The following is a 17128-nucleotide window of genomic DNA, read 5'->3' as shown; positions in this document are numbered from 1 at the left end:
TACATGCAAAGTTCGTTAATAAAATTTACCCAAAAGTTTTGTTTAATCAGAGTATTTGGTGCTGTTTCAGTTATTTCTTATGATGTTATATTTTCTGTACAAGTTAATATAGTTCTAACTAATAATGAAGTACATAAAGATTGTTTATAATTTACAAAAGTCCTTTCACTGTTTGATTTTAAAACTACAAAGCTAATTCAATTTAGTTTTTATTACCATTATGTATATAAAAGAGTTTAGACCTTGAAAAAAACTCTTGATCTTATATTTTGCTAAAACATATTTAAGAGAGAAATAATTAATTAAACTAAATATAAAACGATTAAAAATAAATAGTATTCTAAGTATCTTTTATTTACTAGTACTTTTATTTGTTTTTTTTACTTTTAACTTGCTGTTTAGATAACTTGATAAAAATATTATACTACCAAAAAAATATATCTAATCTCTTCATTTTAATATACATAATAAATAATAATTGATATATTTAATATATATATATATATATATATATATATATGTATATATATATATATATTTATATCTCTAAAAGTTTTATTAATTACAAAAATTTAACTAGTAATTAACCAGGGATAATCCAATAAAAAAAACAGTTTTTTAAAATAGTTGTTAATTTTTAATTTACTGTTTTGGGAAACAACTGACTTTTAAATAAAACTTGAGTTAAATTTTTCACAGTAACTGCTGATAACTGAAAATGCAAAAGACATTATTAGTTTTTGGATTTAAGAACACTTTATTTGTTGCAGTCAGTTGTCAGTACTCCTCAAATTTAGTTTTTTATAAATTTAACTTAATTTATCTTTTAAACTTTCTTTGTTCTTTGCAAGAAACATTAGATAAATTAAAATAATCTGTTTGTTTTAGTAGTTTACTTTTAATATTTAAAAAAAAAAACCAGATCAATTATATCAATAAAATGGAAAAAGTTTTAAATCAGTTAATGATTTAAGGAAATCAGTATTTTAAAATGAATTACTCAAAAAAACAAGGAACAAATTAGATAAATTAAATATAAATATAGTTTGTGTTTTTCAATAAAAGTTGTTTTTATACTTCTTACTTATATAACAATTTTGTCTTAACAATGTGTCAAAGGACAGTTTTATTTTGTTCACTAACCATATTTCTTTATTTATTCAGCACGTTAGTTAAAATGTCAGACTCACCTCCTAAACTCAGCACACCAGTGGCCAAATCGAAAAGAATCAGCTGCATTCAGAGCTCTTCCAAGGTGAGAAACGCGTTCAAGTCACCCATGAGAACCCCCCAGTCCGCTGGCAAGCAACCTACCAGCAGCTCTTTAACACCAAAACCATCAACCACAACCCCTGTGTCTTTAAACACTCAGAAACAAAACCTTTGCAAAACAGCTCCGCCTTACCGCAGAAAGTTCAAAAGGAGTTTTGCCACGCCGCAAAAGTTCACTCCTGTCAAGAAGAACAGAACTGAGCCCACTGAAGCTGATATTGAAGCTTTAAAGGCTGAAATTGAGCAGCAAAAGGCGGAAATAGAAAGTTTCAAAAGGGAAGGCGTTGAAGTGGAAGAGCTGCAGCTGTACATAGAGAAGCTGCATGATTACAATGATGTGAAAGACGCTGGGCAGGTTATTATTGGCAAGCTTGCGGTGCATCTCCAAACCACTACCAAGGAAGTGTACCCACAGTTTGGACTTAATTTGAACGATTGAGTTGCTGCCTTTTTTATAAAAACTTTATTGTTTACAGTACCATGACCAATAGAATTAATGATGTTTGTGTTTTGTTAGTGTACAACATTTGAAAAATTCCAGTTTCTTGTAGTATAATTTTGCTTTTGTAAAATTAGTTTTAAGAGAGTTTAACTTCAACTTTGTAGTAACCTTACAACAATTAATACATTCATTATAAATGGTTTGAAATATTATTTATCAATTTAGTTTAGTTAAATAGAAATTTCTGTATTCTATCAACTTTTTTCCTTTGCCATTTGAGATTTGAAAGGGAAAAGCTTTGAATTGCTTTAAATTTTTTGTGTATGACATTTTATGTTTAAAGTAAGAGAAATTTTACCAGTTTGTGTACTGAAAAGTACTGTTTAGTTTAACTTGTTTGAATTTACTTTATTTATACTACCTAGGAAAAAAAAGTATAGGAACATCTTTATGAAAAAAATAAAGTAAATGTTGAATTACTAAAAACCGATTAGGTGGTTACCATTAACCTTACTTAATAAATGTAAAAGTTGTTTTCTGTTCATCTAATTTTTTAAACGTCAGCTTCTTAAAAACATATTTTATATGTCTTTTATATGCTAAAAATATTTTTAGTCAAGTTTTATATTTTATTTGTATTTTAAAGTTAATAATTTAATTTCCAAATTTTAAACTTAAATGTATAAGGTTTATGTTGAATATTCTTAAATATAAAAGTTATACTTAACATAGAACTTCATTTGAATTTTTTTATGGAATAATGTTTGTGGTATATTATTTACTGAAAAACTGTTTATTTGTACTTCTTTTTGTCTGTTGTTTTGTTTCATATGTAAAACTAATCATAGAATTTGCAAACTTATAGTGTAAAAAAGTTAAATTGTTGTAATGTTCTTGGTAAGTTTCATTTTATCAAGAAATAAAAAATAATTATGAATATACTAGTTTAAAATAGCTTAGCTAGCCAATAAAACAGCAGAGAGTTTTGCTACTACAGGTTGTTTGTTTTCTTAATGATAAATTGTTTTAGGTTACTTATTTGTAATGATTTTAAGATGCAGCCAAAAGATTGTAGGTTGCTATGCAAAACTGGTAAGATCACCAATAGATCAAAGAGGCATGTTACTAAAACTAAGTTTACTGCCTAAACCATCTGTCTGTGCAACCACTAGAAACCACTTTTGTTTTAAACAGTTCCCTACTACCAAGTGCTGTATTATCAGAAATGCGAACACCTTAAATAATTGTTTTAACAAAACTAGTTTACCTTTAACAAATGCCACTGTAAGATTTTTAAAAACAGACTCCAGCAAGCCAGATCCCAAATCAGAATCATCTAAAAATCATGAAAAAGGCCAGTTTAGTAAATATTTGGATACCTTTTTTGAATACGTCATACTAGTAGCGTTTGTCTACTCGGTGTTCTGGTTCATAGACGTCTACGTTGTTTCCTTCTCCTTAGTGGTGGGCAACTCCATGCAGCCTCTGTTCAACGAACATAAATCTGGCTTCAGCGACATTGTGCTGGTCACTAGGTCTGTCACGCACGACTTTGACTTGGTCAGGAGGGGCGACGTGGTTATTTTCTCCTCGACCAGGGACCCTGGCCAGCTCAACATCAAGCGCGTCATTGGCTTGGAAGGCGACGTCATAAAGACCATAAGGTACAGGAAGCCAAAAGTCACCGTTCCAAAGGGCCACGTGTGGCTGGAAGGAGACAACACTAACCACAGCTACGACAGCAACAGGGTGGGTCCGGTGCCCATGGGTCTGATCAGGGGCAAGGCGACGAGGATAATCTGGCCGCCCAACAGGTGGAAGGTTCTGGAAAGGAAGATACCGCACGCCAGGGTGGAGATGAGCAAGCTGGACCACGATGCTGACTTGGAAAATTTGACGTACTTGGATGACGAGCCTGCAGTTGATGATGCGCCTGCAGTTGTTTGATGACTAAGTTGTAGTGAATAGACTGTTTCGATTTGCTGCTGGGAGTGTATTTGATGTTTATTATTTTAAAAAGTTACTAGGAAAATTTTTATTTGATTTTGTCTGAAGATATGGTACTACTAAAAATATTATATTAGTTAAATATTTTATTTTAATCAATTGATCATACCTAAAGATATATTTTCAAAAGTTTTTACGGCCTCTAATAAAGCAAAAAACTATTTAATTTTTTGGATGTGTTAATACATAATTTAAAACGAAATTTAGCTTTTTAAGTTATGCTTTTTACTTATTTATTTTTTGTTTTTTATTATTTAAATAAGTTACTTTTTTGCTTTATTTAACCAATTGTTGAACCCTTAAATGTAAGTTTTGTTTGATAACATTGAAAGAATTATTTTTTAGATTTCTTTATACAATGATAATCAATTGCTGACAAGTAATCACAAAATAATGCAAAGCGAAGAGGCTCATTTTCTTCAGAGGTGCTTACATCTATTTTCAACCTTTTAACAACATTTTTGTGCATAAGAAATAAGGATCAATATAGCTTTAAAATTGTACCTATCTGAATATATATTTACTTAAATAATTAAGATGACGTTTGTGATTTAGTTAGCTTTGTGAATTGTACAATAAAACAAAACATGCAAACAATCACATGTCTTTCAACAACAGGAAAGTCAACCCGGGCAGTATAGACGTGCATCCGACCGAGAAGGCGATAGTGGTCAACTATGAGGTGGAAGCTGTAATACTGGGCGAAGACGGGCAAGCCATGCTCGGCGACAGGAAGGAAGGACAGAAAGTGTTAGTTTTTTTTAAACTTACATCATTTAAAACTGTTGAGAAAACTTAGTTTTGTTTTTTGAGTATAAATATGTTTTCAATGGAAAAAATAATCTACTCAGGTTATTTTGTTTGATAAAATATTTTTTGTACACTTTAGGTTTTAGTTTACTTTTTAAAATACTAATATAAGTTAAATGTTTTAATGGTTTTCATCTAAAGGTTAAAAGATTGATAACATTTAACCACTAATTGATAATATTTTTATTTCAACTTTTTCAAGTAATTTTTATATTGATAAGAATTTAAACTTTACAAAAATCGTTCTTTTTGTTTATTTGTAAATTTTTATTTTAGTTCAAAAAAGAGCAACAGTCATTAACTTAGTAGACACGCAGTGTAAATAGAAAGTTTCCTTTTTCCTTTAAAAATTTATTGATCAAGTAATTAAGTTTAAAATAGAGCAACTGTATTCTACTGCGTCTAAATAGTGTTAAATTGGTTAAAAATAAAATTTGAGTACTCCACAACTCGAGTGTGTCTTTTTTCCAATAAAAACCAATTTCTTTAAAACCGATCATCGCCATCATCAGGGTTCGGGTGGAAAACCTGACGGACAGCACGGACATCGAGCTGCTGTCCGAAGAAGTCATCAGAAAGTGCACGCTGATTCCGCCCAACAAGCTGGCAGAAGTGGAACAGCTGCTTTACTATCTCAGAAAGAGGAAGGAAACCGATCTCGGTAGATTCGTTTGTGTGCTTTTATGAGTTTTTAAGCTAGCTTTAATGTTAATTGTTCTACTATTTGTTGAGTCGTTCTTGAAATAAAAAACTAAGCTATAAATTAGAAACTTATAGAATATTTTTTTTACTATATCTTACTATACTATACTGTTTGCTTAAAAGCAGAATACTTTTTATTCTGTTAAATTTATTACTAAAAAAAATAAATTATTAAAAATGTTAACAGCGCCAGTTAAAAAGGTTTCAAAAAAAGTTCCAGCTCAGATTGGTAAATTTAAAATAGCATAATGTTGCTTGTTGCTTTATCGGTGTATTATCGTTAGTATGATTAGACAAGTGTTTTTTAAACTATACATAAAGTTTATATGTTTCAAAAAAAAATTTACTGCTTAAGTAACAAATTAGTTTATTGTTTGTATTATAGTTTACTTAACACCTCACTTTAAAACTCAAGATGCAAAAAAAAAAAAAACACTGACTTAGATTGAACGTTTTTAATGGTGTTGTTATAACTCATCCATAACTAATGCTTATCATGTAACCTCTAGGTGTTTTTCAAGTTAGTAATGCTTTTTCTCATGAAAACAGTAGTTTGCTTTCGTATTTCTCATTTTGTTGTTTTATATCTAGATGTAGGAATTTAAAAGATGGTGGCTAGGTTCAACAGAACTTTGTATTTGTTTCAATATACTTTATATAAGTAAAACAATATAAAAATTTATTTAAATTTGTTTTAAAAAATTTTGTACTTAGACCAACATAATTAAAACCTGAACAATTTTTAGAACTTTAAATTTTTTTAACAGTTTACTTGAAAGATGAATATATTTTGTTTGTTAAAAGTTTAGATAAAAAACGTTGATTTTCGTTTATGTACTAAAAAAAATCTCTTTATTTTCAAGAAAACAAAAAGCTCATCAATAATATCGTTTTTAGAACATTCAGCATAAAATATTTATTATCTTCTCAATTCAAAAACACCTGTGGTTTCAGGAAAGTCGCAGGCGAAACCGAGGTCGTCCCAGAAGCTGCAGGACCCCACCCCGGACTTCCTGACCAACGCCGAGCTGACGGAGGCACCGTCGCTGAACAACATCGACGACTACGTGGAGCTGCTGTACGAGGACGTTCCCTCCAAGATAAAAGCCTCCATCCTGCTCTTCTGCCTCCTCAAAAACCCCGACAACCTGGAGGGGGTGCTGGAGCACGGTTGGTGGCGTCGTGCTTTGTTTCGTTTGGTTTTTCGGAGTTACGTGACGATTAAAGTCCTTGAGAAAGTGTTTAAGAGACCATATCTCTCAAAAGTAAAATATATTTGAAAAAAAAACGCATTTACTTTGTTATTTTTTGCAAAATTTTAAATATTTCTTGAGGTATTTAAAAACTACTAAAATTTACTATACTGTATAACTTATTTTAACCATATATCAAGAAATATTAATATTTTTGCAAAAAAAAAAATAGTACTCATAAATATTATACGACCTATGCATTTATTATTATTTTTTTTTCAAATATATTACTTTTGGAGTTGTGGCCCTTAAACATTAAAAAAAAAGAGTTGTTGGAATTAGAATTGTTCCAATTTGAATAGTCATGCACCTAATTTTTGATTTATTAAAAAAAAATCTAATTAGATTCAAAACAATCAGATCTAAAACGATTTAAAAGTAGTTTTGTTTACATAAAAGTATTTTGACTATTTTCCATGAATTTTAGATATTGTCTTATCAATATTGATCGCCTCATTAAACAAAACACTGTTTGCATAATAAAGTTTAAAAAAAAAAAGTATTGATTCACTTTGTGTAAGAAGAGAGATCATTGTTTATTGTTTTTAAAACATGAAAACGCATGATATTAAATGAATATGAATATTTAATAAATGCATGAGTGTTTAAATTTAAGTTGGAAACATATTGTTAGGCACGGTAATGGGAGCGTTGCGGAGGGTGCTGAGCGAAGACTGGAGGAAGAGCGTGGAACTTTCGACCAACATCATGTACATATTCTTCTGTTTCTCCTCCTACATCCAGTTTCATCAAGTCATCGCTCATTACAAGGTGTGTTCATCATTGTTTTGAAATATGTGCGGTTACCGTAAAAGTGTACTTCGATTCAGAGTGTGTCTGTTGCAAAAAAGAGTAATTTAAGTGTTAGAAAAATTAACATAATTTAGAATGAAATAGTTGTAGTTTATATAAAAAATTTTCAAACTAATAAAGCAGTTGCTTTTTTTAAACTGCCTAATTGTTTACACCTACATTACTAAATTTCCGATCCGTTTGATTTTTTTTGTTAATTAGAATAAATTAGTTATCGTTGTTTACATGTAGCCAATCTAGTTCTTTTTTTTTTGATAATAAATAAAATACTAGGTAGGGGCTCTGTGCATGTCGATAGTTGAACACGAAATGAACAGGCTTGAAACGTGGAAAAATGAACTGAAGAAAAAGAAAGAAACTATAGACAGTGAGAATTTGTTAAGTGTATTTTTAACGTTGGAGTTAAAGTTTTTACTAAAGAAATAATTAATACGGCGTAACTTTTGTTTTAAAGTGTTGTAATAGCTAAGTTTTGCATTTTTTTGCAATCCTTATTGACACACCCATATAATACAACTAAAGTTTTTTATATTTATTGAAGACGAGGAAAATCGCGAGCAAGCGTTAAAAGATTTTGAAAAATTCAATAAAAAGGTGCAAAACTTGGCCAGAAAACAGGACCAACTATTAAAAGGTTAGTAATAAATTTTTAATGCTAAACTTGAGCTTTAAATTTAAATTCTCTGTGTACATATTGTATTGCTTTGTTGTTGTTTATATATATATATATATATTTAATATATTTATTTTATGTATTTTAAAGTAAAACATATTTTCTTAATTGTGAAATATATTTTAGTTTTAACTTAAAAAATCATGGTTATATGAAATGAGGTTTAAATAATGTTTAAATGACATTTATAAAAATGTCAAAATAATGTCATAACACATATTAAAATTTTCAAACTTGTAAATTAATATAGTTTTTTCAACTGACACTTCTTAATGAAAACAATGAAAGTGCAGTAGTCTGCCGTTAAGTTCGCGTTTTTGAGACAAGAACTTTACGTTCTAATTAAAAATAAAAGCGGCAGACTAATGCATAGCATAATTTTTTTTGTTGTCTAATCTATTTTTGTTTTATGTACTAGTTCTAGAATACAAAGAGTAACTATGTGTTTAGCTTTAAAAGTATCAGTTTGTCTCAACCAACTAGAAATGTTATAAAGATATACAAATTGACGACAAGAACTGAAAATTAAAATTTTTCAAATACCACAAGTTTTAGACGCAAAATATATAATGTTTTTTTAAACATAATAACAAAACCAATATTTGTTTAAAAAATTGACCAGATTTTTAGTATATTCATATAAATTTCACAACAGTCGCGTTCTACCTGCTGATGAACTTATCGGAAGACATGCGGGTGGAGGTGAAGATGAAGAACAAGGGAATTGTCAGGTTGCTGTGCAAAGCTCTCGAAACAAGATCCAGCGTGGGCTTGAGCGTGGTGATCGTTTCGTTCTTGAAAAAACTGAGCATTTTCAAGGAGAACAAAAACGAAATGGTGATTGGTTGTTACTGTCTGTTCATTGTTTCTTACTTCTTTTGTTTGTATAGAAAAGTAAAGAAAAAAAGTTGTTTATTTGTTGTTAAAATTCTGTTTAGTTGTTAACAGATACTTCAAAATATATTTGCTATAAATATTTTTTTTAAAACAAGTTCAAGTAAATTATTTTACCAATATAAAAATTAAGAACTTCAAGTTCAGATTCGTTTAACTTTTGTCCAAAATCTTAATAAAAAAAGAACTACTCAAGTTAAATTAGCTTGCTATGAAAATTAACTTTCTTGCAATTACTTTTTTAGTTATTAACTTTTCGTCGTCAGTCATATAAAACAATTATACAGGCGAAATGCGACATAGTACCGAAAATCATCAACGCACTCAAGTTCGACGATGACTTGTTAACTTCGCTGACGCTCAGGCTGCTCCTCAACCTTTCGTTTGACACGACCCTGCGGCTGAAAATGGTTTCGTGCGGGCTGCTGCCTAAAGTCGTCGAGTATTTAGGTGACTGTTTTAGCTGTAAAACAACTCTCAAATGTCTTGTTAAACTTTTTTTTTAAATTAGTTATGTTGTGTTCTAGATTTTGAAACTCTGTTTAGGAAGTAAAAAGTTTTGTATTTATCTTTTAGAGTATAAAGTTGTAGTAAAATGCATTTTTGTTAGAAACGTATATAAAATGTCCAAGTGGATATTTTTAATTTAAAATTTCAAATTCAAAGACAACCCTGGCATGGAGGCAGTGACGTTGTGCCTCCTCTACCATCTCAGCATCGACGAAAAAACCCGATCCATGATGGCTTACACCGACTGCATACCCAAGGTTGGTTTGTTTTGACATGATGCTTAATTTTGAATTGGTTAAAAGTCAGTTGTGTTATTTTCAGGTGGTGAAGATGATTTTGGACTCGCCGGCCGGTCCAATAAATCCGGAATTAGCAGCTCTTTCGATCAACATAGCCAGCAGAAAGAACAACACTCAAGTAAGTTTCTTATTGTGTTTTGTTATTTAATAAATTGATCAAATAGTTTTGACCACGTTTTCACTAACTATCAACAATAAAAGTTAAAATATATGTTTAGTACTTTTTTGAATTCGTTTCATACTTTTTTGTTTTAATACTTCAGCTTATCTGTGACCTGGGCAACGGAACAGCACTGCGCCATCTAGTGAAACGTACCTTCAAAACGAAGGACGGGTTGCTGCTGAAAATGATCAGAAATATGTCGCAGCACGAAGGACCCACCAAGTCGCTGTTTGTCGTCAGTTTTTTTTGATAAATTGTGCACGAGCTTTATACTTACTGAAAGTTTAATAGAGTTGGATAAATACATTTTATAACATTAATCATTAGAACAATAGCAACTTGTCATTTTCTAAAGTCTTAAGTATTTTAAGCTTTCATTATTTAAACAGTGCAGTTATCAACAATTTATAGCAACCTCTTGGCTTTTTATTATTTAAAGTTATCCTTTCACGATACATATCTAACAAACCGTGTACTGATGAGATAATAATTATATGTGTTAAGCTATTATTACAAGCTGATAATAAAAATGGCAGAATGATTAAAACACTCTGTAGCTACACATCATACTTTTCATACAACTTCATACCATTTTCTAAATGGAGCAGCCATGTCACATCTACAATTTGTAGTTAATTCTTCAGCTCGGCTTTATGAAAACTATACTTTTTTCTAAATAATTATCAAAACCCATGAGCTGATGATGATTAATATAAAATGAACTGAATTTTTCGATACAAAACATTTCCGCAGAACTTCATATCGCAATTTGCGAACGCGCTGAAGAAGGAGAAAGAGGAAGACTTCGTGGTGGAGTGCGTGGGCACGCTGGCCAACCTCAACTTCAAGAACATCAACTTCGACCTCATACTGAAGAAGTACGACCTCCTCCCCTACATCCTCGACGTTTTGAAGTCCGGTGAGTGGTTGAAACGTGTAGCTTTTGAATTGGTAAATTGTCTTTGTTGAATTTTTTTTAAATTACTCTATAGTTATATTTAACGCGTAATTAAAAAAATTTTCCAGTTAAACATTTTTATGCGTGAAGTTAAGGTGAGGAGTATTTGGGACCAAAAGTAAGTATTTTAGTCTGACTTATGTGTTTTTGCTATTGAAAGTTGTGTGAATTTAAGTTTTGTGCTTTAGAAATGGAATTCTCAATAAGTTTTAGTCAGGTTTAGTAAAATAATTACTGTATGAAATAATCAACTATACTCTAATTTTTTTCGTTACAACAATTTAGAGGGTATATTTTTTAGTCTTTTGTTTTATTTATTTTACTTTATATTCATAAAATAAAAACTTAAGTGTTAACTTGAAGTTAATAAATTGTCGTATTTTACCATTCATGCGTCTTCTGTTTAAGTTGCTCGGTTTTGATGCCTGAGTCCAACATTGCACACTAAATTTAACCTCAATAAATTGCCATCAAGTATACCAACTCAATGTTAACTATTTACAAGATTCGTTCGGACTTATCCAAATGCACGTGTATTTGCTGTGTAAAACAGTCAGTTTACCATAAATTTTCTCTTTATCATCAAGCAACAATTAACTGTTACTTCATTTTATCGCAGCACACGCGGAAGACGACTTGGTGCTGGAGACGATAGTGCTCGTCGGCACGGTGGCGCTGGACGAAAACTGCGCGCCCACGTTGGCTCAATCCGGCGTTGTGCAAGTGCTGGTTTCGTTGCTGAACGGTTAGTGTGGAAATTTTGTACATCTCACATGTGAAATATGCGTGTAAGTTTTTATGCTGAGAATAAAATTTGTTTACCAACTTGTTATCACAGTTAAAAGGTTCAAGTCCAAGTTGTATACTTATAAGTTATTATTTTTACTTAAATATTTTTTTTACTTGTGTGTGTTTTTTAATGCACTGATTTTGTTAAGAAAGGTAGTAATTTTAAATAGAAAATATCATCTATTTGTATTGTACTAATTAATAAATGTTAACTTTTTATTTTTAAAAAAGTAACAAAATTCATAGAGAAATTTTATTTGGTGTTGTTATGTTAGAAACCAGTTCTAAATATAAAGATGTTTAGTTATTTTATATTTATATCTATAACAAATGTTTTACTTAGATCCAAGTGTTTTTTTGAACATATTTCTGTTTTGTATGTTCTATTTTAAGGTAATAAGGGGTTCCAACAATTTTTTTTAACAAAAATAACTTTGGCTTTTATTTGAAAGCTTTAAGTACAAACTACGAGCCAATTTTAATAGAATTCAAAAATACCAATTAACTTATGAGATGTTTTAATTTTTGTAAAAAGTTTCCGATACAAACGTATTGACCGCAAATTTTTGGGGTCAATTTTCTCGGAAATTTAAAAAATCTACTCCTCCTTCATTTTTCAAGCAATCTTCTTCAAATTTTCAGGAAACGTTCCTTACATTATATGAAAATATCGTTACTTATGAATTTTGTTAAATTGAAAATTAAAAAATTTATTACAAAAATTAAAAAAAAAAGTCTTTGAAAAAAAAAGGTATTTTTATTAATTTTTTTTTTTGAAGTCTAAAGTTGCGTTTTTTATTCTTGTATAAAGGTTAGACTGTGTAAGTTTGAAGAAGATTGCTTGAAACATGTAGGAGGAGATAGAATTTTAACAAAATAGTCTTTTTTCGCTGTTTTAGTTTTCCCTCCCCATAAGTAACCTATTATGTCGCCCGACTTTCACCCTTTCATATCTCAAAAAATAATTCGAATTTTTGAAATGGTAAAAAGCAACTTGAAGCTTAGTAAAAACTCTATGAAATAAGACCAACTTGTAAAAAACATGGCTAACCACCTATGGCCTTAATTACAAAACGTTAAAAAGTTATAAAGTGCTTTATTGTATTAAATAGTTATAAAATATTTGATACAGCAAAACAAGAAGATGATGAGTTGGTGTTGCAAATTGTTTATGTTTTCTACCAGATGATTTGGCATGAAGACACCAGAAACGTTATCATTTCTCACACACAAGTTTGTTCATCGTGTTTTCATCCTAACTTGATTATTTAAAGTTGTATGAAGTTGTTCTGGTTTTTTCTTATACTGTTAGTATAATTATTGATATTTGTACGTTAGTATAATTAACTGTTAACTTTTTACTTAGTTAAATAAGTTTTAATAAAAAAAAATCAATCAACTCTTAAGACTCTAAAGATCAAACGTTATTTTAATTCCAGAGTCCTAAACTACTAACTTTTTAAATGTAAGAAACTCTTTATTCCACTTAGTTTAATTTGTGTCAACACTGATAAGTTTAAAAGAAAATGGTGTGTTTATGTTGCTGTAATTGAATGTTAATTGAACAGGCACCTTCGTACATGATAGACCTGATGCACGACCGGAACTCGCAAATAAGAAACGTCTGCGACAACACTCTCGACATTATAAGGGTCAGTTTCTATCAAAAGTTTGGCATGTATAACACTTTACCTTGTTTTTTTTTGTCCTTATGTCATGCGCTGAAAGTACCATGATATTATACTTTAAAATTTAAGAAAAAAGTTGCTTTGTTTAATGATTTTTTTGTTAGGAAACACGATAACTCTTAACTCAGTAATTTAACTTGCAAAAATTTTTTGTTTAGGTTGTTTACTTGTTCTTTTTTTTTTCACAAATTTCAGCAAATATATATTAAAAGTATCACTTGGTCTAATCATCATTTACTAGTATGAGTTAATTTTTAAATAGAACAATTTCTTGATTTTTTTTTCTCGGTTCCTTACCACAAATTTAAAAATCAAGTTTTACAAAATCAAAAAAGTTTGTTTTTTAAGTTCGAAGACTACAAAAGACAGTAAATAATTCAAACAAAAACTTTTCACAGGAGTACGACAGCGAGTGGGAGAGGAAGATCCAGTTCGAGAAGTTCAAGTGGCACAACTCGCAGTGGATGGACATCATCAACGACAAGAAGCCGCAGGAGCTGGTAGCGTCCGTCGACGAAGAGCCGTACTACGACCACGACTTGTACGACCTCTACGCCAACGGTGAAAATCAAATAGTTTTGTTTGTCTTCGATCCTCACGTTAAAGTGTCATCAAAAAAAAATCTTTGAGTTTTATAGTAGTTTTATTCACTCTTCTTTAAGAAATTTGTTATTTTTAACAGGGGTTGTTTTTAGATAACTATTTAATTTTGTAATTTTCTCTTTATCAAAAAATAGAATCTTCAAAACAATAGTTAATATAGTTTTAATTACACATCTTTTTTCACCCACAGCAGCGGAGTTCGATGAGGAAATGATGAACATACCACCGGAGTACATGAGCGAACAACAGTTGCAAGAAGCAGTCGCAAGCGGTGCGATCGTACCTGCGCAATACCCGTTAGTTTTTTGTATGTGGATCAGTAATCGAAGTTATGTTGTATTCGGTGACCAGAACTTAAATGGGAAAGTACATGATCAAAGTAGTATACAGCAACGCAAAACTAATTGCGGGAATTGTTTAAAATCAACTTTTAAGTGGTCCACCAGATCTAAAAAGTTAGGACCCGTATCTCATTTAAAAATCAAAATCCGGAGCTCTGAAACCTCCAATTACTTTCAGTTTTCCCAGAATATCTAGTATACCTCCCCACAAACATGCCAGAGACATTTTCTTGACTCGTTTTTTTAATTAGGATCTGGATTTAAAATTGGATGTTATAGATTGCTAATTTTTAGTGTTGTTGAAATAACTTGAGATATTCATCAGTTTGGTTTCCCTTTAATATGTAGTTTTAGCTTCAATCATTTCAATATCATTTGTTTACTTTTTTCTTAATCGACATTTAAAATAAATTATGTCCACAAAGTACTTTAGTCTCCTTAATCTTGTTACTTGGGCAAAAATTTGCCAATATTATGTTTCCATCGCCTAAAAACTTTATAGTTGGTAATCATCCAACAACTTTTTAATATAATTTTTCAGTTTAATAATCAATAACTTTAAGGTACCCGGTTCAGTACGAAGACCCCATGGTTATGGCGAGTCAGCAGTACTACCAACAGTACCCAGGAAGCCAGCAATACCCGGTAAGAAACTCCCAGGATTTCGTTCCTTACAATTACTAGCTATATTGCACCCACCACACTACACTGTTAACCTCTTGGCTTCAATTTCATATATCGTATCAACCGACTGTTTGCATTTCACCATTCATATACAACAAATTTTTTTCGAACTTTTGACAGTGACTTTTTTGTTTGTTAGTAGTTTTTAAAATGCTTGTTTTTAGTTAGATTGTAATTTTGTACATACATAGTAAATCGATAGAAAAAATTCTGGAAAGTGAAGTTCTACTAAGTTATCGTATAATTAGGATATGTGATTCTTTAAACTTTAAACAAAAAGTCTGTATTATTTATTGCAGCAAAAAAATTGTATATGCTTTTGTGTATAATATCAAAGAAATTTGTTTTAAAGGCATTAAAGTACAACATAGTACTAAGTTATTTATGAAACAATTTTTGAAAATGTAAAAATTGTTAAGAATTTAGTTAATATCCAAAAAGGTGTAGGAACAAACAGCTATATTAATATTATATTGTTTATTGAGCAATGTTGGACTCAGGCATCAAAATCTGAGCCGCTTAAACAGGACAGACAAGAAAAAAGTTGAAATAAATTTATATTCCGCAAAAAATAAACATAAACAAAAAATTAAACTAACTTAAAAGTATTAAGAACTCATTAATAATTTTAAACTTATTTGCTAAATATATAAGACGATAACTTAGTACATACTTAATTAATATATATTAACAAAAATATAACAAGTTGATTACATGATTCAACTAATTCTTATTTTTTATTATTATAACATGTATAACTCCAGACACTAAATTTAGAGTTTGTAATAATTTTCAACTTTATTATACTTGACAACATTTGTTAATTACTAAAAATAAAAGATCTTTAAATGTTGAAGACAGTAAAAGAATAATGATACCACATGTAAAAACGATATTTATAGATCATTTTCAATAAAAACAAATTATACAGTAATCTTCCTTTATTCTACCAACATATGTTTCTGTGTGTCAACGAATCAACACACTTCAACTGGGTTCTGTAAAAAAATAATTACTGTATTGAGAGAATAGAAGCATAGAATAAAGTAGATGTATACATGTTTTCATTAAAATAAGATATTTTCTACAGATAATAGTTATTAATAGGTAAAATACTTAATATTAAATCCGACTGTTATAAAACTATATAATATTTATGATTATTAAGTCCAAAATAAGTAAAGTAAGTTAAATTACACAACAAAACAACAAATTATAATATAAACAAACAACTCACGTTAATGGGAAAGATAACTGATTCAAAATTTATTGTCGTTAACTAATGAAAAATGCATTCATTGCAACTAATAATTACGTCACAATGTAAACGAGGTTATTTAAACTATTTAATTTGTATTGCAAAGATCATTAATTTAGTTTTTATGTAATCTATTTTAAACAAAAATATAACATTAACCATTAGATAGTGAATCAATAATATTTAATAAAACTTAACGACGGTGAAGGCAATAAAAGTCACAGAAACTCGATGTAACATGTATATTATATATTGAATGTTTGTAATGATTGAATCAAAGTTATATAGAATTAGGAAACAGATTTAGTTCAAATGAAAAAATTAAACTTTAAGAAAAACCAAAACACAAAATTGCTATTGGGATTACAATGTACTGACCGCTAATTAATTTACAGCGACATACATAAAATCATAATGAACTAAATTAAATATATATTGTATTTTATAATTAATTGGTAAAGTAGGAGTCGGCTGTTTAATTTAAATATCCCATACAGATATTTTAAATATTTAATAAGTAAGTTGTGTTATATATGAAGGTTAAAATGTAAAACAACAAGGTCATATGCTAAGTATAATATTAGTCATATGCTAAGTATAAACCTGCAGTAAAAAACCTACTAGCTCTCTTAGGCGTAGTAGGTAAAAAAGCACGGTTTATCTGTGATTTAAATACAGGCTTCCAATTAAACTTGGAACTTAACATATTTGTTACCAATTAATACTATATTTTGAACAGTTAGATCATTTTCATTTATTTATAACTCATTAAGATGAAGGCTATTAATCTAGAGTCGTTAAGTTTTCAAATTTAGGCAAAAAAAACACCTTGAAAGCTTATGAAAAATTTAATCATTTCAGTAAAAAACATGGTTTTCGAATTTCTTCTTTGAAAAGTTAATGAAAACATTTGTATAGTAAAGTACTTCAGTATAACAGATTAACACATATCTGTATTAGAAGCGTTTG

The 17128-nt window shown here is 29.7% G+C and overlaps 3 protein-coding genes across 4 annotated transcripts; all 3 read left to right on the top strand.

The window, feature by feature from the left end:
• Positions 1 to 1170: 1170 nt before the first annotated feature.
• LOC145843885 (uncharacterized) lies at positions 1171 to 1851 on the top strand. Its single transcript, XM_082951152.1, has one exon. It carries the CDS (start codon positions 1178 to 1180, stop codon positions 1709 to 1711), a length of 534 nt encoding a protein of 177 aa, XP_082807278.1. The 5' UTR covers positions 1171 to 1177; the 3' UTR covers positions 1712 to 1851.
• Positions 1852 to 2748: 897 nt separating this feature from the next.
• LOC145843907 (uncharacterized) lies at positions 2749 to 4038 on the top strand. Its single transcript, XM_082951185.1, has one exon. It carries the CDS (start codon positions 2759 to 2761, stop codon positions 3659 to 3661), a length of 903 nt encoding a protein of 300 aa, XP_082807311.1. The 5' UTR covers positions 2749 to 2758; the 3' UTR covers positions 3662 to 4038.
• A 32-nt stretch (positions 4039 to 4070) lies between these two features.
• On the top strand, positions 4071 to 15274 carry LOC145843896 (kinesin-associated protein 3-like). Of its 2 annotated transcripts, XM_082951163.1 has the most exons (20): positions 4071 to 4146; positions 4340 to 4471; positions 5044 to 5192; positions 5421 to 5462; positions 6188 to 6403; positions 7121 to 7257; positions 7573 to 7666; positions 7841 to 7933; positions 8628 to 8809; positions 9154 to 9316; positions 9533 to 9633; positions 9698 to 9793; positions 9939 to 10073; positions 10592 to 10757; positions 11416 to 11541; positions 12718 to 12818; positions 13154 to 13237; positions 13672 to 13834; positions 14067 to 14172; positions 14781 to 15274. In XM_082951163.1, exons 1-20 carry the CDS (start codon positions 4115 to 4117, stop codon positions 14899 to 14901), a joined length of 2439 nt encoding a protein of 812 aa, XP_082807289.1. In that variant the 5' UTR covers positions 4071 to 4114; the 3' UTR covers positions 14902 to 15274. The 2 variants fall into 2 exon arrangements, with proteins under 2 accessions (XP_082807289.1, XP_082807298.1); XM_082951172.1 differs by lacking the exon at positions 5421 to 5462.
• Positions 15275 to 17128: the final 1854 nt, after the last annotated feature.

The sequence above is a fragment of the Thalia democratica genome, chromosome 1 (assembly GCF_965202585.1).
Source record: "Thalia democratica chromosome 1, ktThaDemo2.hap1.1, whole genome shotgun sequence".
NCBI classification, from domain to species: domain Eukaryota; kingdom Metazoa; phylum Chordata; class Thaliacea; order Salpida; family Salpidae; genus Thalia; species Thalia democratica.
This window is presented reverse-complemented; position numbering and strand designations above follow the sequence as displayed.

Excerpts from the sequence above, each read along its gene's own strand:
- LOC145843907 (XM_082951185.1), top strand. The coding sequence starts at position 2,759 with ATGATTTTAAGATGCAGCCAAAAGATTGTAGGTTGCTATGCAAAACTG.
- LOC145843896 (XM_082951163.1), top strand. The coding sequence starts at position 4,115 with ATGCAAAGCGAAGAGGCTCATTTTCTTCAGAG. Across the intron at positions 5,463-6,187 it reads AAAAGTTCCAGCTCAGATTG|GAAAGTCGCAGGCGAAACCG; the intron begins GTAAATTTAAAA and ends CTGTGGTTTCAG. Across the intron at positions 9,794-9,938 it reads GCAGAAAGAACAACACTCAA|CTTATCTGTGACCTGGGCAA; the intron begins GTAAGTTTCTTA and ends TTAATACTTCAG.
- LOC145843885 (XM_082951152.1), top strand. The coding sequence starts at position 1,178 with ATGTCAGACTCACCTCCTAAACTCAGCACACCAGTGGCCAAATCGAAA.